This window comes from Hyaena hyaena, unplaced genomic scaffold (genome assembly GCF_003009895.1).
Source record: "Hyaena hyaena isolate Hyena2069 unplaced genomic scaffold, ASM300989v1 scaffold_104, whole genome shotgun sequence".
Lineage (NCBI taxonomy): Eukaryota > Metazoa > Chordata > Mammalia > Carnivora > Hyaenidae > Hyaena > Hyaena hyaena.
Window position 1 is genome coordinate 1,766,469 of NW_024080736.1, and position 27,883 is coordinate 1,794,351.

Below are 27,883 nucleotides of genomic sequence, written 5' to 3' on the forward strand. Positions count from 1 at the left end.
CGTGTTAACCTTTTGAGGGACGACCCACTTGTTTTTCAGAGTGGCCACACTATTTTATAGTCCCATTCACAATATGTGAGGGTTCTAATTTGTTCACATCCTTGCCAACAGTTGTAATGATGCACATAGCATTTTTAACCTGTCTTTCACGTAAAGATTTACCCCCAAATGTAGCTAAGATTCTGATGCCCAACTGTGTGTGTGTGTGTGTGTGTGTGTGTGTGTGTGTGTGTGTGTGTGTGATGGGTCCAAACAGAATTCAGGCATTCATTCAACAAACATTTGTTCAGCGTGTGCTGCGTACCAGGATCGTGGGCATTCAGGATCCACTGAACTCAAGGTGGCTGTGGTCTTGTGGAGATGGACGAACTTACCAGTGACGAGAGTCCTGCCCACCTGGCAGGTTCATGGCAAAAGAAGCTTTGGAAGCAAAGGAAGAGCATTCGTTCTGTTGCCACAGGACAGTGTTCTGGGTGGAGGGGACGCTCAAGCTGAGTCTTAAACAAGGAAAAGAAGAGTTAGGCAAAGTGGAGGAGTTGGCTGGGGAGAAAATATTTCAGGAAGAAGAACTGACACTTTCCTAGAAGGTTCTGGAACTCTGGAGCCTGGGGATGCAGGAGCTTCATAAGGCTGAAGGGAAAGGTGTGGCTTTGGATTAGTGGTCCAGAAAAGCTGCGAGAAAGGTAGGCAAGATCATAAAGGGGCCTTGTATTTCACGCCAGGCATTTTAATATTATCCTGAGGTCGTGGTGTTGCAGACAGATTTTGAGCAGGCAGCAACAGGACCGGGTCTCATTGGGGAGGTCACCCCGGCAGCAGCGTGGGGAATGTCGGCTAGTGGGACAGACAACGAGGCAGGGAGGCTGTGGGCTCTGCCCGGACGTCACTGAGGGCCTGGCCTCGGCCTCCTGTGGTCTTGGGGTGTGCCGTGTTTTCTGGGGGAGCCGCCCCTGCCAAAGGCTTGTCCACAAGAGGCAGGCTGGTAAGGGGAGGCAGGGGCGGCCTGCAGGCCCCGCAGAGCCAAGCCAGATGGCCCTGCCAGAGCCTCAGCCAGACCCCAGGGATACAGCTGCCTCTCGCTGTAAGCATCCTGCTTTTACCCGCTGGACCTGCCCCTGAGGCACGATCCTGGCTGAGTTAAAAGGGCCGGGGCAGTCCAAGCTGATCCAGTTCCGAGTCTCAGGCTACCTCCCTTCCTGCACAGGGTTCCCAGGTCTCTCTTGGGCGGGAGCCTCATTCTCCTTCATCTTGTGGCCTCCGCTGTGTTTGGGAGGCTCATTTCCTCCAAAGTCCCACATCCCCCTGAGCAGGCTCAGGGTTGTGGTTGGAGGGGCCCCGAGACAGCTGGGCAGCAGTCCCCAGCGCAGTCATCGCATGGTAACGAAAATCATCCGCCACATAAGTGTTTAAACATTTTTTTTTTAATCATACACGTTGTATGCCTTAAACCTCCACAGTGTTATATGTTAATAACTCAAAGCTGGGAAAATAAATAAAAATATTTTAGGTGTATATGTATATATTCATTTTCTCTTACTTTATTAATTCACACATCCCATGGGGCGCCTGGGTGGCTCAGTTGGTTAAGCGTCCGACTTTGGCTCAGGCCATGATCTCACGGTTCGTGGGTTCAAGCCCCGCGTCGGGCTCTGTGCTAACAGCTAGCTCAGAGCCTGGAGCCTGTTTCAGATTCTGTGTCTCCCCCTCTCTCTGACCTTTCCCTGCTCACGCTGTCTCTCTCTCTCTCTCTCTCTCAGAAATAAATAAAACATTTAAAAAAATTTTTAATAATAATAATAATACATCCCTTCTGAAAAATAATCCTCTGATGAACTAAAAAGTAGCTGATTTCCACATGGCAATCATCAGGAAATATTAAATGGTTAAACATTAAAACAATTTTTAATCTTTCTTACTTATTTGCTTGTTTGTTTGTTTTTAACTATTTTATTTGTTTTTTAAAGTAGGCTCCACATCCAGCCTGGGGCTCGAACTCACAACCCAGAATCAAGAGTCACGTGCTATACTGACTGAGTCAGCCAAGGGCCCTTTATTTCATTTTTTAATAAAAATATAACACATATCTTATGTCTAAAACTCAGTCTGGGGCACCTGGGTGGCTCCGTTAGTTGAACATCTAACTTTAGCTCAGGTCATGATCTCACTGTGGGTTCAAGCCTCATGTCAGGCTCTGTGCTGACTGCTCGGAGCCTGGAACCTGCTTCAGATTCTGTGACCACCCCCCCCGGCCCGCCCCCCGCTCTCTGCCTTTCCCCTGTTTGTGCTCTCTCTCTCTCAAAAATAAGTAAACATTAAAAAAAATTTTTTTAAGCTATTGTGAAAGTTCTAATACAGTCTTTTGGTGGCCAAATGGACCCATTTCACCTAGAAATTGAATTATGAGGTCATAGGCATATGCTTAGCTCTTAGATATTTCTAGACATTGCTGAGCAATTTTCCAAAGTTGTTGAAACACCTTACACACCCAGTAATTAGTTGGACATAAAAAAGTACATAAACTTTACATATTTTTTGTAAAGTTTATTGAACCTAAGGTCAGAGGAAAAAATACAATGTACTGTAACAAATCTGGCTTTAAATCACATTTTTAAGGGGCGCCTGGCTATCTACATCGGTGGAATTTGTGACTCTTGATCTCAGGATCATGCATTTGAGTGCAGAGATTACTTAAAAATAAAATCTTTTAAATATGAATAAATAAAGAAATCACGTTTTTGACCTGTGAATGAGTGAGCTGTCATTGTACTGTTTATTTACACAGTAAGCCCTTTTTTGATTGAGATGTATATTAGTTCACCCTTTTAATTAAGTGTACAATTCAGGGGGTTTTAGTGTATTCACAAAAGTTATGCAACTCCCACCATTGCCTAATTCCAGAATATCTTCATCTCGACAGGAACCCTTTTATCCATTAATAGTGACTCCAGCGCCTGGCAACCACTCATCTTGTTGATCTCTATTGATTTACCTATTCTGGACATTTCCTATATAAATGATGGTTAAACTTTAAAGTTATAATTTCCTTGATATATCTTTTTCAGGATCCTAAACACTTCAAGTCAGAGAAGACAGGACGGGGCCAATTACGGGAAGGCTGGAGAGATAGTCATCAACCCATCATGTGTTCCTACAAGCTAGTGACCGTGAAGTTCGAGGTCTGGGGGCTTCAGACCAGAGTGGAACAATTCGTACACAAGGTAAGTGAATAAAGGGCAGTTCCTGGACTGTGGACACAGTGACTTGTCTTTTTTTTTTTTTTTTTTTAATGTTTATTTATTTTTGAGAAGCGGGAGGGCAGAAAAAGAGGGGGACAAAGGATTCAAAACAGGCTCTGTGCTGACAGCAGAGAGCCCGATGCGGGGCTTGAACCCACGAACCGTGAGATCATGACCTGAGCCAAAGTTGGATGCTTAGCCAAGTGAGCCACCCAGGCGCCCCCATGAGTGTCTTTATTGTGAACCGGAATGCACAACACACCACACCTGCACAGTGCTGAGCCAACATGAGCAAACTGCATCTCGAAAACTCTGTTTTCGTGAAAATGCATTTTACACCCAGGTTTAACTTGATGTTTTGTGCTGCCGTTTATCATTCCATGACCTCCACATCTACTGGATGAGTATATTCAGGAAATTAGGTTTTCACAACATACTTCTCCCTTTGGCATCAGGCTAACCTCGTTGCGGGCCAAAGTACTTGTACTTGGTACTCGGGTACTTGGATTCCAGGCGGAGACACAGTGCTTATCTGTGTGTGCAGCCCCCAAGATTATTCTCACTCAAAAGATCTTGCAGATATAGACACCTAAGATACAACACAATGGTCCTGTAGATGGTACATCTCAGTATTTCTGGTCATTTAATAATTCTGTTGCCAAAGGATTATTAATAGCCTCCAAACACAGATTTCAATTGTATACCCACTTTAGCTAAACATGTTAATTTTGTAGCAGGAAATCATCACTTGGTGAGGATTTAAGTTTGTTAGAGGCTTCTAACGTGACCGTTACTCTCATGGAAACAAATGGAAAATGTAATGTTTTGCACTGCCCTTTGTAATACCTCCCATTTTCATAAAAATAAATACTACCCGTGTTGTCTCTGCATTCCAGATAGGCTGGATATCTGTTTATTTTTCCACTTAAAAACTGATAAAGAATAGCTTTCTGAAATTCTTCTGGGGCCGCTGGAATTTAACCTTAATGCACTGAGCTCTGTGTTACTTACTTACATGGATCTGTCTACTGAGATTGGAGGCCAATTGGCAACAACACGTATACGTTTTGAATTTAAGTGCAAAGGAATGATGACCTTGGACTCATGAAAATAGCAGACTCTAGAACAGATCTGAGAGCTCTGGTGTTTTCTTAAACAGAGAAGTGTGTCGATCTGCCGTGCTCTAGAACCCATTCTGCCCGGCCAGAGGTGGGAGCCAAGTGAGAGACACAGAGAAATCAAGCTTGGGGGACCAACTGTTTCCCTGCTATGTCCCAAGTTATTAAGCAGGACGACACTCCCAGAGTAAATATTTTCCAGCCTTAGCTCTGCATCCAACTTAAGCTGTATCTCCCTTGATTTCCTGCAATATTCCTCCCCACCCCCTTATTTTTTAGCCCAAAATGATCTCCTCTTATTAGGGTCACTACTTATTAGAGCACCTGTCATATCCTCCTTTCTCTTCTCAAAGCCTATTTAGTTTGTTGTGAGGCTTATTGTGTTTTTTTCTTGCCAATGACTTGGGCCAGTTTTGAGATTCTGTTTCTTTAAAATACCTGTAGGAATAATGCTCTAGTAGAAGGCATTCCTATTGCGGGTTTCCAGATAATAGGAAGTATTATCAACACCCCCTAAACACACCTGCTCTGGCCCATGAGTTGCTAATGAGTATAAGGGGCTACTATTTGCATGGGTTTTAAGTACCAGGGATGCCTTTCTCTGAATACCTTTGTTTTTTAAGAATCTATTCACAGTTAAGGGGGGGGGGGGGGGGAGAATGTTCGAAAGCGAGCCATTAGCACATTATTGAATTCTTGTTTCCAGCAGACAGCTGTGTTGTGCTTAATGTAATAGGGTATATTTTACTGATGCCTCGATGCTGTTCTTTTCATTTCCATAAATTTGACACAGTCAGCACTTGAGTGTGGATGGTTTCATGTTGTTTCTTATTTTCTTGACATATTTCCTCCTTCCAAATCATAAAAGCCTCACCAGCTAGCTATCCAGAGGCATGGAGAAATAAACACTTCATTATAAATGCTTCCCTTGTTTCTGCAAATTCGCCTGATTAAAATCCTTCATTTATTGAAACGTGCTTGAACCTTTCACGAGAGGTTTTTGACAATTGCTGGATTTGTTTGGCAGGAAGAAAGGAATGTTGAAGGGAGCGCGTGAGTATCCAAGAAACGTAAAACGGCATATTTATAGAGGACAAGAAGAGTACCAGAAAATTAAAACTCACCAAAATTAATTAATTAATTAAATTAAAACTCATAGACAGGGTTAGACACACACATGCACACAAACTATATATATCATTCTTCTTTGCCTTCTATTGCCATTATGTGTCCCTATAAGAAACAATTTCATTCCTTTTGTCCCCCAGCCAGGCTTGCCCTTCCCATATGTTCTATTCCCACTGCGGTCTCTTTATTTCATCTCTTTCTTTCTTTTTTTTTTTTAATTTTTTTATGTTTTATTTATTATTGAGACAGAGAGAAACAGAGCACGAGCGAGGGACAGTCAGAGAGAAGGAGACACAAAATCAGAAGCAGGCTCCAGGCTCTGAGCTAGCTGTCAGCACAGAGCCCAACATGGGGCTCGAACCCATGAACTGTGAGATCATGACCTGAGCCAAAGTCGGACGCTTAACCTACTGAGCCACCCAGGCGCCCCTATTTCACCTCTTTCAATAATAGCTGTCTAAACTGCTTTTGTGCCCTTCTATTATGTGAAAGTCACTCCCCAAATGATATTTCTTTATCTCATATCCCACACCTTCAATTATATTAAAAAAATTTTTTGGACCAATATTTAGGCTATTTCTATTTCCTCAGAGAAGAGTAAGTGCCCTTTGCTTAGAAGTCACTTGCTACCCGGAAAAGCATTCTTGACTCCCAACACTCCTCCTCACACCAGTGAGACATAAGCGCCCCACAAACGAAAAGTTGAACCTGTTTTAGGTAAAGATGAATGAAAAGTCTCAGGGTGATTAGCCTAGAGATTCACTCCAGCCCAAGCGGCTGGCCATAGTGTGTCCCCACTCCCAGTCCAAATTTCAAACAAGATGAAGAGATTCATGTACAGTGAGCAGAGTATGCCGTGAAAGGGTTCAGGGTGAATGCGCCCAAAGTCTGTGAGACTACAATTGCCATCTGTGGACAGATTGAGAAATTTGTAATTCCCAGGACTCCTAGTACTAGGAGCAACCCATTGTCCAGATCGCTGTCATCAAACATGGCATTACCTCACCTTCCTTCTTTTCCTTTCTTAGGTGGTCCGGGATATTCTGCTGATTGGACACAGACAGGCTTTTGCATGGGTTGATGAGTGGTATGGTAAGTCAGCTTCCCTGGCTTCATTCCACCTGCTTGAGATGCTATCTAGAAAGACAGCAACCAAGGCAGGAGTATCGGCCCCTGAACTGGAAACAGCACTGTCTGTTGGGACCTAACAACGAAGGATGTAATGATAGATGCTTGGTCTAAAATAACCATAACACAGCGGGTCCTTGAACAACACGGGTTTGAACTATGTGGGTCCACTTATGCCGATCTTTTTTTTCCCTAAACAGTACATACTGTAAATGTGTTTTCTCTTCCTTATGATTTTCTTAATAATGTTTTCTTTTCTCTAGCTTACTTTATGGAAAGAAGACAGAATTGATTACATGTAACATACAAAATATGTGTTCATCAACTGTTTATGTTATCAGTAAGGCTTCCAGTCTATAGTCAGCTATTTGAGGGAGTCAAAAGTTCTACATGGATTTTCAGTTCTGAGGGAGAGAATGTGTGTGGTGGCGTCCCTAACACCCTAATTGTTCAAGGGTCAACTGTACTTAGTTATTAACTAATAAGTAGGACCTCCGTATGTTTGATGCCAGCATACTTGCTCACACAGGGTTCCGTAATTCTCTTGGATGGGTTTTAAACCCATCCTAATTTACCCCAAATTTCCAATTCAAGATCAAAACTGTCTGAAGCAACTTATCAAATGAAAGCAGTCCTTTGATTCAGAGAACACTTCAAATACTCCCTCACCAAAAACAAAAGGATTCTGCAAGAATCCATAGGTGCCCTTCATCCTAACTAAGACTGTTGTGGCTTTTTTCTTTTTTTTCTTCTTTTTCCCCATGATTTGAGAGGAGTTAAACAAGTCCTGCACATTTCCAGTAAAAGCAAATAAGGTTTGCTGCATCCCTTGATAGATGGACCACCAATTCCAGATTCTCAGCACTATCATTTCGTCCACATGAATCTTCTACATTCCCAGAATCAGTCATCAGAGGCTTGTGTCCTTGACTATAAATAGCAATGAACACACCTAATTGGTGACTTGGGTTAGATCTGATTATCCAATGAAATGCCCTCCTCCTTGGCCTCTTCCTAAGTCAATTGAATTTGTTCTGTGTGTAACCTACATTACATTTTGGTGCTTGTCTGTCATTGTTCCACCAATCCCTCCATCTTCTTAGCAGAAGGTATCAAATTTACAATGAAAAGATACATTGGACTGACCTGGCAAAGACAATGATTGTTATTAATGTTGTTAGCGGTTTCCGAACCACATTTAAAAAGACATAGTTCTGGAGGGTTTGGTCTGTGTGTGTATGTGGGCCTGTATCGTGTGCATTTTTCCCAGATCTGCATCTTCCTGGGTTTGTCCAAAGGCAGATCTCAGGACGAGATTCTTTTGAAAGATCATCATTTGCTCTTTCTTACCGCACACCCCCACTGCTTACGTGCAGCCGATATGTTGGCTTGCCACATTTTCATGTTGCCTTCCCAAGGCAGGGAGAGGAAGAGCCTCCTGTGATTACTTACCCTGATTATAAAACAAATCCTTCTGCCTTTTTCCCCCCTCGGGAGCTTTGCTCAGATTCTTGAAGAGGGAGAGGGAACATAGATGCAAAAAGTCCTTAATACTTGCTGGTCTTTCCAAACTTGGGCTCCTCTAAGCTCATGGTGTCCTTGCCACCAGCAGTAAGAGAATATCAAAAGGATATTCAAAGAATAATTGGCAAGTGAATGGGGACCTGAAGGGCCAAGAATGTGTCGCTTGGAAGACCCAAGAGTCAGGGCACTTTGATAGATTTCCTTCCAGTACCAGAATGCCATAGAGGTCTTTACAGAAAAGGCAGCATCAAAAAGGGTAGCTGATTCCTGATTAAGAGGACAAAACTCGACAAGCCTGTTGATCAGAAAAGAGGATTTGAGTAGAGGCAGTATATGGGGGGGGGGGGGATGTGGATAGCTATCCAATCAAGGAACGGCTGGGCTACAAAAAAATGGAGGCTGACTCTTTTCTGTCTTAGGCATGCCAGACCAAGGAAGAGACTTAAAAGACTTAGTCCAAAAAAAAAAATTTTTTTTTTCTCAGACTATTCCAGGGGCCCAAAGCTAGACTAATGCATCAAAGGAAAATAGAGGCCTCCGGTCCTGGAGAGCTTGCAGAGGAGAACGCTTACCTATTTACTCAGGATGGGTTAGGTGGAGCTATTAACTCAAGGAGTCTATTGACAAAAAGCCTTTCTGAGTGCAGAAAAGCAGTGTGTGCTTTAGTGGGTGTAGATCATGGGGGGGTGCATGTACTCCCCAGAGAAGGTCTCCACCCCCTGTGTACACAATCTTAACTCCAACCAAAACAAGCAGCCTTTTTTCACTCAGTAAGGGGTCTAGGAACCACCCCATCAATTTCATGTAAATTACTGGCATCCTTGCCCCCAGCTGAGCTGCTTGCCAGGAAAACAGTGGCTCCTTCCTTACACAGCTGCAGACACGCAGTCATTCAAACGAGTGGAAATAGCCTGGTCCACAGAGCACCTTCTCAGTCCCTTATTCAAGGTAATCCTAGGGACTGTTGGCCTTTCAGGGAAATGGGTGTGTCACTATCCATGAGGATGGCCCTACTGTTTGGGCTACCTGAAAGTCACTTATTTTTCTTTGGTCTACATAGGCTCAGTGAGGCTCTCACTAGTAGACCTGGAAAAGGTCCAAAGTAAAAAATAATAACAATAATGAAAGAAAAAGAAAAAAAACCTTGCCTGTGGTTTATAGCATTGGTGCAAAGTGAGGTTCCCCAGGCCAACGACATTAGCTCCCACCTCAGCTACTTGTTAGAAATTCAAAATTCTGGGTCCTACAGAATCAGATACTCTGGAGATATAGCCCAGCAGTCTGTGTTTTAACAAACCCTCCAGATGATTCTGATACTTGCTAACGTTTAAGAATGACTTTAACTCAGATTAGATTGCAAGTACAGTTTAATTCAGTCCGAACAGATTAGAGGATGGTGGATGTCTTCCGGGCCAACTGGTGCCTTGTGAGATTTAGAAAAAGACATCCTTCTGGGCAGACTCAGCAAGTACTCTCAGTTTAGGACTGAATTTTAGTCCCATTGGCCTCCTGGGCAGTTCGTTTGTACCGAACACAAACTCTACACCATAGGCACCCCTGGAGGTCTTTCTCCCTAATTAAGGTAACCTCCAATGCTTAATTAGGAAGAAAGAAGGGAGGGGGGAAAGGATATTGTACATGGTAGTTGATCTTTTCTTACCCAAAGAATGATTTTGTATCTTCTCTGAGTTTGAGCATGTGGCTGTCACATAACTATTTCCCTAGACAAATTTTATTCTGCTCATGTTCATTGTAAAGTGTAACCATGTCCATTGTTGCAGGAGTTGAGTTTGTGTTTTCAAAGCCTTGATTCGTCTTTATGCATGAGCCTTGGTTCTCTCCTCCATGACTGGAACGCTAATCAGAGAAGAAACAACACATTTCAGAAGATGGGGTAAAGGGGGGGGGGGGATGGATCAAAGTAGGAACCCCAGCTAAACAAAAATTTCACAAATCTGACAGTATTTTGAGAGAGGAACAAAGAGGATTGCCAGAGGGAGGCTATGAAAGAGTGGAACTTCATGAATGTCTTTGAAATCCTCATCCTTCTAAAAATTTATGGGATGGGGTTGGGTGGGGGGTGGGGTAGTCTTGCTAGTATAGATGAAAGTCCCTCATGAAAGTGACTTAGAAATTATTTTGGAATCCTTAGAGCAAGCCTAAAAATGGATGGAGCTAGTTTAAGGTGGAGAAGGAAGCCTACTTAGGGACTAGACTAGCATTAGCTGGTTGAACTCACCAAGCCAGCCTTTTCTGATGCCCTCCAGTTTCCTGAAGTATGCATTTCAGTGCCATGGCTGTTATGCAACATTTTATGTGTGTTCCTATGTTCTTTTTTCTGGGGAGAGAACTCCTAGCTTCTCATCAGATTTTCAATAGATCTGTTATTCTCCTTTACCTCCCCCAAATTAAGAACTATGAAAAAATCGTAACTTTCTTACAATTCTAGATCTTAGTGGCCTGAATTACATGGAAAGGGTAATTCACCAAGACTTGAGGATTGGCTACTTTCACTACAAAAAAGTGGAGCCACCCCTAAGCTATTTATAACAAGCATGCATTGAATTTATAATCATTGTAAAGAGGGGTCTTTTTAATTTTTTTTTTTGAGGTTTATTCATTCTTCATAGAGACTAAGTGTGAGTGGGGGAAGGGCAGAAAGAGAGGGAGACACAGAACACGAAGCAAGTTCCAGGCTCTGAGCTGTCAGCACAGAGCCTGCAGGGAGCGGGGCTCCACCGAAAGACCATGGCCAGAGCAGAAGTCAGGCACTTTACTGATTGAACGACTCAGGCACCCCTCATTGTAAAAAATTTTAAAGGGGGGAGGCTCCTGGGTGGCTCAGTTGGTTAAGCATCCAACTCTTGATTTTGCCTCAGGTCATGATGTCACTTTCATGAGTTCAAGCCCCACATCAGGCTCTGTGCTCACAGTGTGGAGTCTGCATGGGATTCTTTCTCTTCTCTCTCTGCCCCTACCTCATTCCCTCTCTCTCTGTCTCTCTCTTTCTGGCACTTCCCAAAGGATGACTGCCATTTTGCTAAAGCCTAGGAGTATCAGATTTCATTCGTGGTTGCTGAAACATCCCTCCGCCCCGATCCCAACCACTTGTTCAAGACTTCCATTCTGACCTAGTATCGAGAAAAAATTACTTCTGTTTAGGCTGAAGGTCCTAAAAGTGGAGAGAAAATGTTTGTAAAAGGAAATACAATATGTGCCACTGGGCAGGTCATTGAATTAAAATATATAACACCTTCATTAAAATTTTAGCTGCTGTAGCGATGCAATACAATGAAAATTTCTTGCTTACAGACATTTTGTCCTATGGTGTTTGTAACTTCTCTCTACGTTCAGCTGACTTGTGTCCTTTCAAATATATAATCTTGTCTCCACAAACTGTGAGGTCAACCTGCCTACTTTACAAAATAATGTGATTGAGGGGCACCTATGTGGCTCAGTTGGTTGAGCATCTGACTTCAGCTCAGGTCATGATCTCACTGTTCGTGGGTTCAAGCCCCGCATCAGGCTCTGTGCTGACAACTCAGAGCCTGGAGCCTGCTTAAGATTCTGTGTCTTCCTCTCTCTCTGTCCCTCCCCTGCTCATGCTGTGTCTCTATCTCTTTCTCTCTCTCTCTCTCTCTCTCTCTCTCTTAAAAATAAAAATACATAAAAAATAAGTAAGTAAATAAAAAATAAAGTGATTGAACAAAGTTAAACAGTAGTTTAACAAAGTTAAAAGACTAGACGATATTTCTAACATAAAGTAGCCAACAATTACTATCTATCATGTATAAAGAGGTCCTATAAATAAAGAATCCAGCTCAATAGAAAGAAAAGGTAAAGAACATGAATAGATAAACCATAGAAAAAAGCACAAATGGCCAAAATAACCTTGCTACTAATCGCAAGAAATACAATGAAAACAAAATATCACATTTGTTCATCCGATAGCAAAAACTTTAAGATCTTGAAAATACTACATTTTGGATAAAGTGGGAGAACAAATAAATAGTTTCTATACAAATGACTAAGTAGAAATAACCTATGGCCCAGCAATTCCACTTTTAGAAATTTATTGTAGAAATTTGTTTATTTATCCATGTGCTCCTGAATGTAGGTACAAAGCTATTCAGTGTAGTGTTGTTTATAAAAGCTAGAAATTGGTCTCAGCATAAGTGTTTATTTTATTAACAGGAATATCAGCAAATAAATTATGACACACCCATACTATATATTGTTTGTGACAGTTAAAAAGAATAAGCTAGTTCTATATTTACCAGTGTGGAAATATGTGTATCTTCCATTAGCGGGAAAAGCAGGTCAGAACAATATGTATAGAGGCTCCTGGCTGGCTCTGTCAGTAAAGCATGTGACTCTTGATCTCAGGGTCATGAGTTCAAGCCCATGTTAGGTGTAGAGGTTACTTAAATAAATAAAACTTAATTTAAAAAAAAATTGTTTTAACATTGAATCATTTTTGAGAGACTGAGTGTGAGCAGGAGAGGGGCAGAAAAAGAGGGAGACACAGAATCCAAAGCAGGCTCCAGGCTCTGAGCTGTCAGAACAGAGCCCGACATGGGGCTCGAACTCACAAACCATGAGATCATGACCTGAGCCAAAGTTCTACACTTAACTGACTGAAGCACCCAGGTGCCCCTAAACCTTTTTAAAAATGTACGTAGGGGCGCCTGGGTGGCTTAGTTGGTTAAGCATCTGACTTTCGCTTAGGTCATGATCTCGTGGTTCGTGGGTTCGAGCCCCGTGTCAGGTTCTGTGCTGACTGCCAGTTCAGAACCTGGAACCTGTTTCAGAGTCTGTGACTCCCTCTCTCTCTGACCCTCCCGTGCTCACGCTGTCTCTCTCTCTCTCTCCTAGAAATTAAAAAAAAAAAGAAAAAATGTATTTAAAAAATTTTAAAAGGGACACCTGGGTGGCTCAGTCGATTAAGCATCCAGCTTTTGATTTCAGCTCAAGTCATGATCTCAGGTTTCGTGAGCTTGAGCCCTGCTTTGGGTAAACCCTGCTTCTCTCTGCCTCTCCTCTTCTCTCTCTCTCTCTCTCTCTGCCCCTCACTCTCTTGCACCCTCTCTCTCTCTCAAAAATAATAATAGTAATAAAATAAAATAAGAATTTAAAAGAAAAAAGAACAGCATGTATAGTATGTATGGTATCGTATACTACATAGTATGATTCCATAAACGTAGAAATAAGTGAGACTATATGTATGTGTAGTAATATACATGTGAATTCATAGAAAAGAATTCATAGTAAAGAAAAGCCTGTACCTCAAACTCTTAACAGGATTAGTGGGAGAGGTTACCAGGAATTAAACTCTTTTCTCAATATAAATCAGTACTATTTGAATTATTTCTATGGAACACAATTCATCACAATTCATGCATTTCATGAATTGTGATTTCATAAATAGCCACTGAAATCCATATTTTATTAAAAAGCAGGAAATGGTTGAAGTCTATGAGACCAAGACTCATAGAGTGGATATATATATATTTTTTAATGTCATTTCTTAGCATTCTTTTTTTCTTAACGTTTATTTTGAGAGAGAGAATGCTCATGCAAGTCAGAGAGGGGCAGAGAGAGAGAGAGAGAGAGAGAGAGAGAGAGAGAGGGAATCCCAAGCAGGCTCCTTGAGGTGAGCAAGGAGCCAAAGCAGGATGTAGTTTCCCAAACCATGAGATCATGACCTGAGCTGAAGTCAAGAGTCTGACACTTAACTGACTGACCCATCCAGCCACCCCCGTATATAATATATATATTATTTTTTGAGAGAGAGACAGAGAATATGCACACATGTGCATGCTGCGGGGGAGGGGCAGAAAGAGGGGGACAGGGGGTCCAAAGCAGGCTCTGTGCAGACAGCAGAAAGCCCAGTGAGGGGTTCAAACCCACGAACCATGAGATGATGACCTGAGCCAAAGTTGCACACTCATCCAACTGAGCCACCCAGACACCCCTATATTTTGTTTTTAAATGAAAGCCTTTCGTTCATGGCTGAAGAAACCAAAGCAGGTTCCTCAATTAACAAATCCCTTGGGTCCAGAGCTTCTTTGACAAAGCTGGACTGGAAGTAGATGCAGAAGGCAGAGGCCCAGTCACCTGGCAGAGGGGAAGGCTCCACTTGGGCCACATTCAGTGTGACCTCCACGTGGCTGGAGAAGAAGACAGGATCAGTTCTCCCCTCATCTGAAGGAGGGTAAGAAAGAGTAGGAAAGAAATGGCCTCACAGAGGGCAAAGAGAGGAAATCTTGTGCCGCTGAAATGTAATGAGGGCATTTGTACCCCTAGCATTCCCAGTGCTGATCATATCAGTGTTATATATACATACATAGTATATGTATATATAACAGCCTAATGTCAAAGATACTATGATGTACCTTTCTTATCAATGGAAACACCATACTAGTTACAATATACTCTTCAACCAAGGAACGAGCCCAGTGTTGCTTATTTAAAAACCTTTTATCTAAGAAACGTTATTTACGAAAAGTAAACGATGACCATCCTAATCTATATATTAAGGGGTGATTATTTATCGGTCTATTTACAAAATAACTAACACAAGTTTCCTTTAAGAGTTTCTTAGATATACATCAACCGGAAGTAAAAAGGTTTGAACCTAAACTGTTGGAAGCCATTCTCTGGTCATTGAAAATCCATCCATAATGAAGATGAGTCCTCTCTGAAAGTATGACCTGTCAGTGGGCAGTGCGATTGAATTTACTAAAACGTTGATTCGTATATAGACTTGGCAGAAGTGTACTACCTAATGCATTTCACCTGATAAACTAAACAGGAATATTTTCACTTGATTAGGCTTTCTATAAATTAATGAGGAATATTGAAAACATTTACATCATATCCCTAAGCATGTATGTGTGGTACATGAGGAGAACTTAGGATTTAGACCAAGTATTTTCCCACCTCAGTACTGGCAGGTTATCACCGTCTTTTAAAGAACCACTTTACTAGAAACGTCCATTCTTATGTGGTCTCATTGGGAGATTTTCTTCTTTTAGGTGAAATTTTCTGAAACTTTGTTTTGTAACTCTTCATTATAAAGGGGGGGTGAGGTGGGGCAGCTGGGTTGCACGTTGGTTCAGCGGTTGAGCCTCTGACTTGATTTTGGCTCAGGTCATGACATAATGGTTGTTGAGTTCAAGGCCCACATTGGGCTCTGCACTGACAACGTGGAGCCTGCTTGGGCTTCCTTCTGTCCCCCGTCTCTCTGTCCTACCCTGTAGATTATAAATAAATTTTTAAAATTTAAAAAAAAAAAGTGGCTCCATGTTTCTAGAATGAGCAGAAATTCCAGGAAACTGTGGTTTTTTAAAAATTTTTTAATGTTTATTATTTATTTTTGAGAGAGAGCGTAAGACAGAGCATGAGCAGGGGAGGGGCAGAGAGAGAGGGAGACCCAGAATCTGAAGCAGGCTCCAGGCTCTGAGCTGTCAGCACAGAGCCTGACACGGGGCTCGAACCCACAAACCGCGAGGTCGTGACCTGAGTCAAAGTCGGCCTCTTAACCTGCTGAGCCACCCAGGTGCCCCTAGAAAACTGTATTTTCTTCTTACCAATTCCAAATTGATGGTATTTGACCCCAAACAATAGGTTTTAAATAATTTTCTTCGTTTTAGTTCTTATCTAAGCACAGCATATTTGATGTAGAAAATAATAGATAAACAAAAGGAACAAAATAAACAAAAATTACCTATAATTCCAACTCCTCAAAACAATCACTGTTAATATTTTGAAATGTATCCTTTTAGTCTTTTTAAAATCTATGTGATGCTATTCTGACCAAAATGATTTTATATGCTACGTACAGTGTTTTCACCTCCAATTTTTGACAATTTACCAAGGACACCTCTCTATAGTATTAATTTTCTTCTACATCGCTTTTGAATGATTGTGTCTTACTATCAGTCCCCTGGGTTGTTTTCCATTTTTCACTATTAGGAACAAGGCAGTAATGAATACCTTTGTTGTTAAATCCTTCTTCACATCTACAAAATTGAAATCTCTCTGAAAGCACACAGTCACACAGTATAAGCCCTTCTCCTCACATTGAGCTAATTAAAGATAAAGAACGATTTCTGTTGGGATTCACTAGAACAAAGAAACTAAAATGCCTTTGTTTTTGTTTGCCAAAATACTGTCATGCCAGTGGCGGGGAGGGGAGGGGAGAGGGGGAAGCGTCTAATGAACACATATGTAGAGAAATGTCCCTGAAGTTTAAACTTTTAGCTTAAAAATGACCTCAGCATTCTTCCCAGGTGTACCTGCGTTTAAGAAATTTTGATAACCTAGCCGTTGAGGTTAAAGTTGATTATATCGAAAGAATGTGCTCTTATTGTTAATTAAGATAACGTTCGTTCTAATTACAAAGCGGCGTCTCTCTATTGCCTTCAGTTACCTCAATTTTCTAAAAGAAAAACGTGCTCTTTGCGTGGCCAGACTGCTGCTTAACATCCTCGATACTTACATTGCTTATGGACAATATTTTTAGTTGATGGTTTGGGGGCGGGTGGAGTGGGGATGGGGCGACCATCCACTAAGTAAAATGGCCCAGGTTTGATTCAGAGCCGCCCTGCATCGTGGCCCCAGACCACTACCGAACTGAATCATAAAGTTCTGGCAAGTGTACCCTGTGGAGATGAAGAGAATCTCACATGACATACATGGATTGATATAAAAAGACACCAAACCACATGATGCAAAAAATACCTAAGGAAAAATTCCAGCTGTGAATACCCGCTCTAAATCCCCACCGAGCTAGTTCGTGATCAGGGCAGTTGAATAACCAATTATGCAGCATACCTGCATTGTAGAGAGGCCCGAAGTTAAATTCGGCCCCGAGAGCAACAGAGGAATGCCTGTCTGGGGAAATCACTGATAGCATGTTGTAAAATAACCAAAGAGCTGGGTGGGGAGTGGAGGATAAAACTGCGGACACCTTTAAAGTGAGAATAATTGTTATTTTTATGCATTTCACATGCTGAAGATGAATGAGTTCTTTGTTTAAGCTTTTTATCAGTTGGGTTTAGACAGGGTTCCTCGAGCTTGGCACCATTGCCATTTTGGTCCAGATACTTCCCTGTTGAGAAGGAGAGAGTGCTATGTGCATTGGTGGGATATTCCGTGGCGTCACTGGCCTCCAACCCCAGATGCCAGTAGCGCCACCACCCCAATTGTGGTCACCAAAGCTGTCACAGAATTGTCCCCCATTGGGAACCACTAGATTAAGAGATCACTATCCTGAAATACTGAAAAACTACAGACTCAGACCCAAAAGCGTAATGTCATGTGCCATTTTATTTATAGATCAGTGTGGGTGAAGTAGTGCCAGCCATCTCCAAGCTGTTAGACTAGACTTGAAGTTCCATGTAGACCCGCACTCTCCAACACTATGCATTCTGTGCAGAAATACATCAAATACCCCTTGTACCAGTAAACATCATTTGTCTGCCTTCTATGTCGTGTCTCCTGCACTAGCAATGAAAGTATCCTTTCTATGGTTGAATGCATTGATTTAAAACAATGTCCAGATCTATTTTGAAGGGTATATGAAAGGTAAGTATTAAACCAAACAAACCCGCCCCTGTTCCCAAAGGGATCTTCTAACAATCGCTTTAGGAGATCTCAGGCTATGGCACGGCCCATGAGCTAATACTTTCTACCCATCTTAGCTCACTTTACAAGATTCACCCCTAAATAATTTCCACTCTTCTCTGTTCTAAGACTATTTCAACTTAACTTCCTTGCATTCACTCCCCCCTTGGCTGGTGCAGCTAACTTTATGACCTACTCTTCATAAAGTTAGTGAATTCCCTGCTTTTTTAAACCTCTCTTTGGCTTCCGCTACCATCTTTCCCTAAAGTCTCCCCGTTGAAAGTCTGCATTTAATAACGGTAGTTGCCAACGTCTTGACCTTTTTTCAGATATGACAATGGATGATGTTCGGGAATACGAGAAAAACATGCATGAACAAACCAACATAAAAGTTTGCAATCAGCATTCCTCCACTGTGGATGACATAGAGAGCCATGCCCAAACAAGTGTATGTAGAATTTTTAAAACATGTTGCCCACTTTTTACCAAACGTACACATAAACTGATCTATGAAATACTGCCAACGTTCAATTCTTGATCTACCACAAACATGTCGTCATCGCCCAGAGGCTGTTGGTGAGGAAACCTGAGCTGGGTCTAAACTGGACAGTGTCACCTCTTCTCTCTAGATTTTTTGCTTCTTCAAAGAGCCGCTTGATTTGGGGGTTGTTACACTCGTAAAGCCCAAGAACGTGGAGAGTGGAAACATTTGTGGCTGGTGAATGGCCTACACCAGGCAGGAAGACAGGGGCAAAAACCGATGTCATAGGAAAACTAGAACATCATGACAGTAACTTTTAAAAACACAGTTAGCACTCAAGTTATTCATTCAAGGGACAGCTTGTGGCTCATCTGGTATTTTAGATTTCTTTACATTTCCTTTGAAATGCTTTCTACGGCTCTTTATAGCTGTTCTAGCCAATCAGTCCCTTTTTACTTGGGTTCATCTCAAGATGGGGTGCAGTCTGTGCACACGCTGGCTGAGCAGTGAAGGCGTGGTGAGCTGGGAATGTGCTGGGCCACATAGCACATCCAGCCTGGGACTTAAAATGAGACTCAGAGAGCCACGGGCTATTTAGTGGCGTGTTGGAAATTGAGAGCTGACTGGATGGTGTGTGCCGGCATTTTAAATATAGTTCTCTCTCAATCATTTGGTGCTAATGAAGAGGAGATACAGATAATGAAGAAAAATGTAATCATCAAGTCGTTTATACATATCTTTGGCCGAAGCCGTGATCTCTCTGGGTTTCAGCTTGAGCCCGCATGTCTGCTAGCCCATGCCCCAGAACCATACATAGTAGATTCTTCAGAGATTGGTAACGTAGTTGTGGACAATTGAGCAATGGCCGTTGTTGTAAACAGGTGCTTCAGAATTGTGAAGATTGTTTGCTTGCACTTTGGAAATTCTTGGTTCAGTTTTCAGAGCATGTATTTGTAGCGTGCCCTGCAAGGCTCGTGTGTTCCTGTCAGGTGCATGTGGCTATCCTTGAGGTTCTAATGGCCCTGACCTTTCCTCCCTGCGTTGCACGGAGTGATTGGATTTGCGGAAAGCTGTTGGGTTGACTTAACTGGGGGTGTTCTCTCTATGCACGGGCCAGTTCCAGCAGGACCTCCCCTTCTCCGCTGTCTCTGTGCTCCCGTTAGAAATGCTCATTAAGGACACTGTCCTTGAATGCGCATCGTTTTCTATTCCCTTCTCCTTTTGGAATCGTAGACATTAGCACGCCCTCAGCCGCTCTCTGAAAGCTGCTTTGCTGGAATTATGACCAGACAAAGGAAGTCAGAGGATCGGAGGAGATGCCACATTCCCAGGGTTACTAAGTGAAGTGCTTTTCTCATTCCAGGCCCTTATGGTCTATAGCTTACGGCTGTTTGTTTGGTTTTCTTTCTGTTCTGCTGTGATTATTACCATTAGGAAGTCAGTTTACTACGTATGTAGACAGTGGTACCTAGAATGGTTCTCCCATGGGAAAGCCCCATGCATTCTCCGGCTGCAATCCACTGTCGTTCCCATGACTTCAGCGTAAGAGATGCCTATCTCCTCAGCAGTTACACAAAGCGGTTATTTTGAGTGCTTACGACATTTCCCTTATGCTTTGGAATTCCATCAAATTGGGGATCATTTATTTTTCCATTGTCTTTCTTCTCTATCATAATGAAAAACAGTTGACATCAAGAGGCTGCTGTCCATCACAAATAAAAACTGCAAGGTGCTCAATAAAATTTAAATCCTCAGCCTAAGACAGGACATGGTAGGTTGAAATTATGCAAAATTAACATCCATGAACATGGCAATAAGAAAATAACAGTCTGTTTTCCATTGAGCAATTTCAGTGCCTTCAAGAAAGGGAACTTCTAAGAGACTCTCGGAATGTAAAAATGAAAATCCTGTACTTTGGATGATCTCTGCCCCCTGCTGGATGTGTGGAGTAGAGCATTATCCTCAGCCCCTGGAAAGTCTGATTTTCCAAGATGATATTTATTTATTATAGCAAAAACGCACCCGCTCACTAAAAATTTTTCTGGGAGTCTCAATTATATTTTGGAGCAAATCCTTCTTTTTAAAAACCTTAATCTCGTTTCTTAGCTTGTTTAATAGTCTTAGAATTTTTTATTTTTTATTTTTTTTTTAAATGTTTTATTTATTTCTAGGAGAGAGAGAGACAGCGCGAGCAGGGGAGGGTCAGAGAGAGAGGGAGACACAGAATCTGAAGCAGGGTCCAGGCTCTGAGCTGGCAGTCAGCACAGAGCCCGACGCGGGGCTCGAACCCACGAACCTCGAGATCATGACCTAAGCGAAAGTCGGACGCTTAACCGACTAAGCCACCCAGGCGCCCCTAGTCTTAGAATTTTTTAAATGGTAAATTTATAGGTAAAATTTTTCTTGTTGTATTCTAAATTTTATATGATATCATTACAAACATAATTTTTTATTTACTTTGTAAAACAGTTGTCCCTTTCAGAATATTTTAACAACTGCTCCCAGGAAATCCTCTTAAGTTTTTTAAGAAATATTTCTGGTTTGCTCATATGACCTAACATATGTATATATACCTCCTAATGATTAATACCATGTTATGAATATTCATCCCATAGTTAATATTTCCAAGGTGGATCTATTGTGCCTTGCTAGTTGATGCACTATCACACTATCATCTTGTGAAGGTTCTACCACTAGGTTCGTGGGAGAAGACAAGAATGAAAAATGGGTCTGAGGAAAATTAAAATACATGTAGAAAATCCATGAGCAATAGCTTTCACCTTTTATTCAAGGACAGGCCCTTAGACTTTCACTCAGTGCTTTTTCTAATAAGCCCAGTTACCTGTTTTCTCTGTTCCCAGTAAGGAAAAATGGCAAAGGATACCAGGAATTGCCAGAGATTAATTAATAAGAACCATAACAATAGTAATGATGGTAATAGTCATAGAGTTTTGAAAACTAGAGATCTCAAACTATTTAAAAAAATAGGCATTGATCAAGGAGTCATCACAGTGTTATAGCACAATGATATATTTTCAATGTGTTATGTCTAAATTGTAGCAAGTGTATATAATACATTAATTAAATATATGGCCAGGGTAGGGGCACCTTGCTGGCTCAGCCAGTAGAGCACGCAACTCTTGTTCTCAGGGTTGTGAGTTCAGGTCCCATGTTGGGCATAGATGTTTCTTAGAAATAAAATGTTTTAAGAAATAGACTAGGGAAAGATTTACATTAAAAAAAATTTTTTTTTTACTTTCTCACTTACATAAAAACATTTCAGGTGTTTAGAAAATCTACATCATCTGGCAGTTCCTCTTACATGAGGCATCACTGAATTTATCTCTTGAGTCCTTTTTTTCTTTGATGTTTCCTTGGAAAATGGCTTTATTTTTCTTGGCTTTGGGATAATTAGCAGGGTTTGTTGTTTTTGTTGTCATTATCTTATTTGTTTTTTTTTAAGCTGAATTAATGAAAACACAGGACGGATACTCAGTCAGGAAACTAGTAACCCCCAGAATACAAAAAGTATATCTATTGAATAAGAAGAAATTCTGATGATTTGCCTGTTTGCCTTATAATGGTGTACTTGCACGACCTAAAGTAGGTAATGATATGTATCATTTCTGGGCCATTGATTGATTTAACTGCCTTCCCTTTATAGAAAAGATGACTAGGTCTAATAATAGCTCCATATACCACACCATACACACATGATCTGGTTCTGTACTCATACTCTCCTGATCAGTTCTTATTCAGAATATTTAAACTACTTACTGAAGAATGCTTTGGAAATCTTGGATGGATATTCATAAAGGAATTTTATTTTTCAGAGGCTTTCCTTAGTAAAAAAAAAAAATTTTTTTTAGGGTTTAGCATTTCATTTTGGTTTATAATCTGGACAGACCTCTTTATGGTAGAATTCCCGTAGTTCCCTTAAAATCAGGCATAGAGATAAAGCCATTTGCATCTCTTCTAAATGACTGGTCATTTTTTCTTTCTATTTTTTTCTTTGAAGACATGACAATGGATGAAGTCCGAGAATTTGAACGAGCCACTCAGGAAGCCACCAACAGGAAAATTGGCGTTTTCCCACCTGCGATTTCTATCTCGAGTATTCCTCTGCTGCCTTCCTCAGTCCGCAGTGCCCCTTCGAGTGCTCCGTCCACACCTCTCTCCACAGACGCACCAGAATTTCTGTCCGTTCCCAAAGATCGACCCCGGAAAAAGTCAGCCCCAGAAACTCTCACGCTTCCAGACCCTGAGAAAAAAGCCACCCTGAATTTACCTAGCATACACTCCTCAGATAAGCCATGTCGGCCCAAATTAGAGTAACTTCATATAAATCTTTCACGGGATTTTTATATTTTCATTTGGGTTTGTTGTGTTTTTTTTTTGTTTTGTTTTTTAAGAATCTTCTGATAGAGAAAAAAACTGCTTTGTCACTCAAACATGTTCTTTCAATCTCTGAGTGTGCATGTGGTTAAGTAATTTCCTGTATAATATGATTCCCTAAGTACAACGCACAGCATCATACTAGATGTAAAATGTAAGGCTTGCAAAGGACAGAAGGAATATTCTGTAACCATAGCTGGAAGCCGGGAGGAAGGGAGGAAGCCTTGTTATTAAGCATTTCATGAGGGAGGTGTGGACTTAAAGAGTAAATCAATGAAAACTTGACGCCACTGTTACAAATGTGGTAAAATAGTGAAGTCAGTCTCGTCCCATCAAAACCTGAATTCTCAAAAACACTCTCAGGCGTACCTACCTAACTGTTCCATTTCAAACTGTTCATCACCAAGACTTGAATACTAGTAGTTAACTGAGATTCCTCTTTTGATTAGTCTGACTCAGGATTTGGGGCCTAATTAACTCTTTAAAATTTTTGAAAATTTTAATTATCAACCTATAGAGGCTCCAAGTGCAATTAACAAGAACTTATTTATACCTTTCTCAGAATTTAATAATGATCCCACTTGTTTCTGTCTTTTAATAAACTTCCCCTCTTTGTGCCCTTGTGGCCTCAGAAATCTTTCAGAATTGCATGGATGAATGCAGCCATAACTGACTGATTTGGGGATGGTTTGGTTTAGGAACCAAGAGGCCCAGGTGAGGCAAACATCATTTTTCTCTACAGGTACCAACAAACCTTGAATCGTCAACGTCCATCGTCAATGCATTAAGATTCTCAGTATTTGCAGTTAATTGAGAAGAGTTCATTGACTCTTTGCCCATTCTAAGGAGCTGAAGGGTAGACTAAACTAACTGGACTTGAGCTCTGTCAGCATGTCTGGTTCGGGAACCCTGAAAAAGAGAAGTATCTCCCACCCCCTCCAGGTTTTACTTTTAATAACATCCAGATTTCCCTGGAACAGATTGCCCATCACTGGACCTTAAAAAAGACTATCATTCTCTTGCTCTTACTTGAAATCCAAATATGGGAAATGTCACAGAAGTGGAGTAAATGCTGTTGCGGGGGGAAGGGGAAAGAATGAGCGGAATTGCTGACTCCTGTTTGTAGAGTAAAAAGGCGGAGTGAGAAATGATGCCCCCCATGGCTAGCTTTCTCTTCTGCAAGTAGCGGTAATGCAGGATTAGAATCCAGGCTGACGGGAAAGCAAGACCATTCAACCCAAGTGGCAAAAAGTGAACTCTCCTTTGCTCTAAAGAGAAAAATCTGCCACCATCGCGCCTCACTGCCTTTAAACACAGAAGGAAGGGCAAGCAGAATCTAGCATTTATTTTTGTCCTCCGAGAGAGGAAGACGACAAGGTAGTTGGGCAACTCCGAGGCCCCAGCTAGCCTTCCTGACCATAACCTCCAACCTCAGGAAAGGGACCTTCCCAAAACACAAATTCCAAAGGAAACAACATAAACGAAGAAGCATATTCTCCTTCCCACACAGCCTCTCAGCCAGTGGACCCTGCCTGCTTCTCTCTCAGTGCTTAGCACGCTGCGTAGCGTCTTTCCAATTGATCAACTCTCCCAAGGTGCAGGCTCTGGCCCCATGAACCCAGCAGCAAGTATTCTAAGTCGTACGTCAGACTGTCAAGATCACTTCTTTATCTACAGGTTGACATTTAGCTTAATAAATAAATAAACCCAGAACTCAAAGGAAACCAGTTGCACATAGCTTTCTCTTCCCTGAGAACGAAAGCATTGCAGTAAGACATCTTTGCATGGTACAGTAGCATGATTTTTGCTTGTGGGAAAACTTAATCTTATCTGACCTCTCAGACTTGCTCAGTGGTCCCCTCTCCACACAGTAGTACTTCATGAGAATGTTTGGCTTTAGAATGCAAAATTCTACTTTCAGAAGACACTGACATAGTATCTGTATTTGCTTAGTATTTGCCGGCTGAAATCAGGATGGGGCGGGGTCATTATTTTTGCACAGAACAGATTTATCTTGTGTGGGTTGTTAACACATCTGGCACCTGGTTTTTCCATTAATACCGTTGCCATTTTTCTTTTCTTGTAAAGTAGCTTCTGCTATCAAGGTCAACGATGCTATTAGCTTTAGAAAGCTAATTTCTTGATTTCCTTCTGTGGATTTTCTTTCTCCTGTAGCCGGTTCAATAACACAGACATCAGTTTCAAAGCTGCCGATGATCGTGATTATTAGCCAACAAATGTGTGTGCGCTTCAAGTATGTTCAGTTTTTCCTGTCTACGTGTGGTTTGTGTGCATTTAAACAAGGGGGTGGGGGGGTGCAAATATTCCTTTAGCTGCTTTGAATATTTAATCTGGTCATCACGAGGCATAAATGACTTCAATATTTTATCTATCTTGATTTTTCACCTGTCATTTCATATTCTCCATACATTAGTTTGTTTCTTGTGGGATACAAGCCTGCGATGAATGTGTATATAGACCATTAATAATTCCTATAAGGATGGAAATTAAGTGCTTGCATGATGGAAACTTAGAAGAAAACAAAGCCGAAACTTGAATTTATTAAGCATGTTTGGGGAAACATAGAATCTTAACTCAGTGCCTCTGTCTGCAATGTGGAAATCTTCAACTTTGTTCACCAAAATTGTATTATACTTGTATATATATAAATATAGTATAGTGAATCAGACACCACCAGTTTTAAGTCTCTGGTAGCCAAATTAAAAAGAATAATCCATAGAAGAATGCATATGTTCACCCCATCTTTATCTCCATCATTAGTGAAGACCATCAAAATTGCCATAAATATTGCTTTGGATGGATTTCAAATAATGAAATGGTCCTGTGCTTTTCGTTGGCTGTAACACAGCATTGCAGCTTTGGCTGTGCTGTCCCAGGATGAGAAGGTGTCCGTGTTTTTACTGCACAGACTTTATCTGAGGTGAGCTCTGAAGACCACCGCATTTTCCTACTGTCAGGCAGAAATCAAAGCAGAGGAAAAGCGTAACAACAAAGGAGCCTGTGACATCTTTCAGTTCCCAGCGTAATAATGGATATAAAGAGCTCCCTGGTGAACTAAGTTATAAACCCTTCTGCTCTGGGTTTGCATCTGTGTGTGGGGAAAATGGTTTTAATCTGAGAGGATTTATTACCCATGTTTTGGGTTGTGAAAATAAATCTGTAAGGGGCGCAGTTGTGGGCATAGAGTGAACGCAGACACTTAAAAAAAACACGAGACCTCCAAACGCAAATATGTGGTTCTCTTTCAAGACGCTTTCCTCAACAATGACCTAAGAGAAAAGATTCTGACACTTCTCAGGAAGTCATTTTTCCGTGAAAATTTCAAGACTACTGAATTTATGTGTGTTTTCCAATTTTACTTACCTTAGCATCTCTTCATGGCTCAGAAACAAGGTCCCTGGCTGGCTTCAGTCATTAGGAATTTTACTTGTTACAAGGGCCAGAGTATCATTTAGTCACATAGAATGTGTACTCAGATAACCCAATAGAGAAGAATTGTCTGAATAGATTTAGTCCCTTTGTGATCTTCTGACCGAGTAGGCTAGGTGACAACCTGCTTTCTGAACCATAATTCTTGAAATGAAAAAGAAAAAAAAAGTCTGTTTGGTAACTGCAATTGATCATAAATAGACCATTTAAAACTATCCATCCTTGCTGAAACTGAAGTGTTACTCGAGAGCACAGTGTTGGCATGTGAAGGCAACACATACTGGGTTCTTCTGCGTTCTACCTTCAAAACAATCTGTTTGCATTTGAAAATAGAAGTATTTCGGCTTTTTAGGAGTTAGTGCAATAAAAGAATGTGAATATGTTAAGAATTTTTCAGATGCTGTTATTATAATTTCATTGTTAACAAGTGCATTAGGATAAGCCTCTGGATGTTTTTGCTTCAAATGGAAAACACGGCTGTTGAATTGCAAGTTTCCCTTCAGTTTCCATGTCGTCACCAAGAAGAGGTTCTTTGAGTTGTTGTTCTATCTTTGCCACTTACATGTAGCTTCGAGTGTAATTTTTTTAGTGTTTACATTTCAAGCTGGGATCTTGATTCGTTACACATATTGAGTCAAAATACCACTACCACTGCCGAAGGACCAAGTTTTGGAATGCACAGTGTTCTAGACCACGAGGAGAGCAAGCAAGAATTGATCCTCACACATGCCATCCTTCTGTGTCATTTTATGGCTGTTTTGTGTTGTTGGTTCCCCCCCCAGTTATTTATTATTGTTAATAACTTCCTTTTTCTTACTTTCTGTTGTAAATAAACTACAAAGCAATCTTCTTTCCAAGTGTAGCTTTCTTCTTTCTCTTTCTCAGCCATTCTCAAGGGAAATTGTTAGCTACCGTGAACTTGTGGGTCACTGGAAAAGAAGCTTCAAGGAATAAGCAATAAGCCAATGGTCAATACTGAGACCCAGTTCTAGGGTAGGGGTCTTGTGTGCAAAGAAGGCTGGTCTGGTGCTAAGAAGCTTAAGGCGCCTTCAGGGCCAGGGCCCTTGATAGGGAAAGCCGGGGTGCCAGCTCTAAGTTTCCAGCCAAAATATAGCCAAGGTGAAGCTATAACCCAATGGGAGATACACATAGACTCATCTATCCATTAACACGTGCTTGGTTCCCCCCTCATCAGATGGGAGGCTGTAGTCTGAATGACAACCAAGAAAAATCCCCCCCTAGGGAATCAGGGGAACACCACCCTAGTGGACACTAGGTTCTATCCATTGCAGGGTGGGCTAGTGTAAGGTGAACTGCAATCATTCTTTTTTTATAAAAAAATATTTTTAAGTTAATTTATTTTGAAAGAGAGGGAGAGCACGCTCGCACGTGCATGAGTTGGGGAGGGGCAGAGAGAGAGGGAGAGAGAACTCCCGAGCAGGCTCCGTGCTGACACCGCACAGCCCAATGCAGGACCCTCAAACCCACAAACCGTGAGATCATGACCTGAGCTGAAGTCGAGTCAAATGCTTAACAAACTGAGCCAGCCGGGCAGTCCTGAGCTGCAATCATTCTGATGTGGTTTCTCCATCTCAAGCAGATAATGTTTTGCACAAAAGGGTCGTCTGGGGGTGGGTAGAGAGAGGACAGAAATGCTTTACTGCCCTTGATCCAGAAGTCTGCTACATGCCTCCCGGTCTATTCTCTCCTCAAACCTGAAGTTCATGTCAACTTCCATGTCCAGTGCAGTTACCCCTGATTGCATCGGGCCACAGTTTCATATAACTGTACCA

At 41.6% G+C, this 27,883-nt stretch overlaps 1 protein-coding gene across 3 annotated transcripts in view; it reads left to right on the forward strand.

The window, feature by feature from the left end:
* PITPNC1 (phosphatidylinositol transfer protein cytoplasmic 1) overlaps window positions 1-26,940 on the forward strand; it is a 263,091-nt gene extending 236,151 nt beyond the window's left edge. For 2 of the 3 annotated variants that reach the window (XM_039235924.1, XM_039235923.1), the window contains 3 exons: window positions 3,063-3,218; window positions 6,511-6,574; window positions 22,264-26,940. In XM_039235924.1, the coding sequence (XP_039091855.1) occupies window positions 3,063-3,218; window positions 6,511-6,574; window positions 22,264-22,580 (537 nt within the window). In that variant the 3' untranslated portion in view covers window positions 22,581-26,940. Of the gene's footprint in view, window positions 1-3,062; window positions 3,219-6,510; window positions 6,575-18,093; window positions 18,213-22,263 lie in introns of all 3 variants that reach the window. The other variant, XM_039235926.1, reaches the window with a different exon arrangement.
* The last annotated feature ends 943 nt before the right edge of the window (window positions 26,941-27,883 follow it).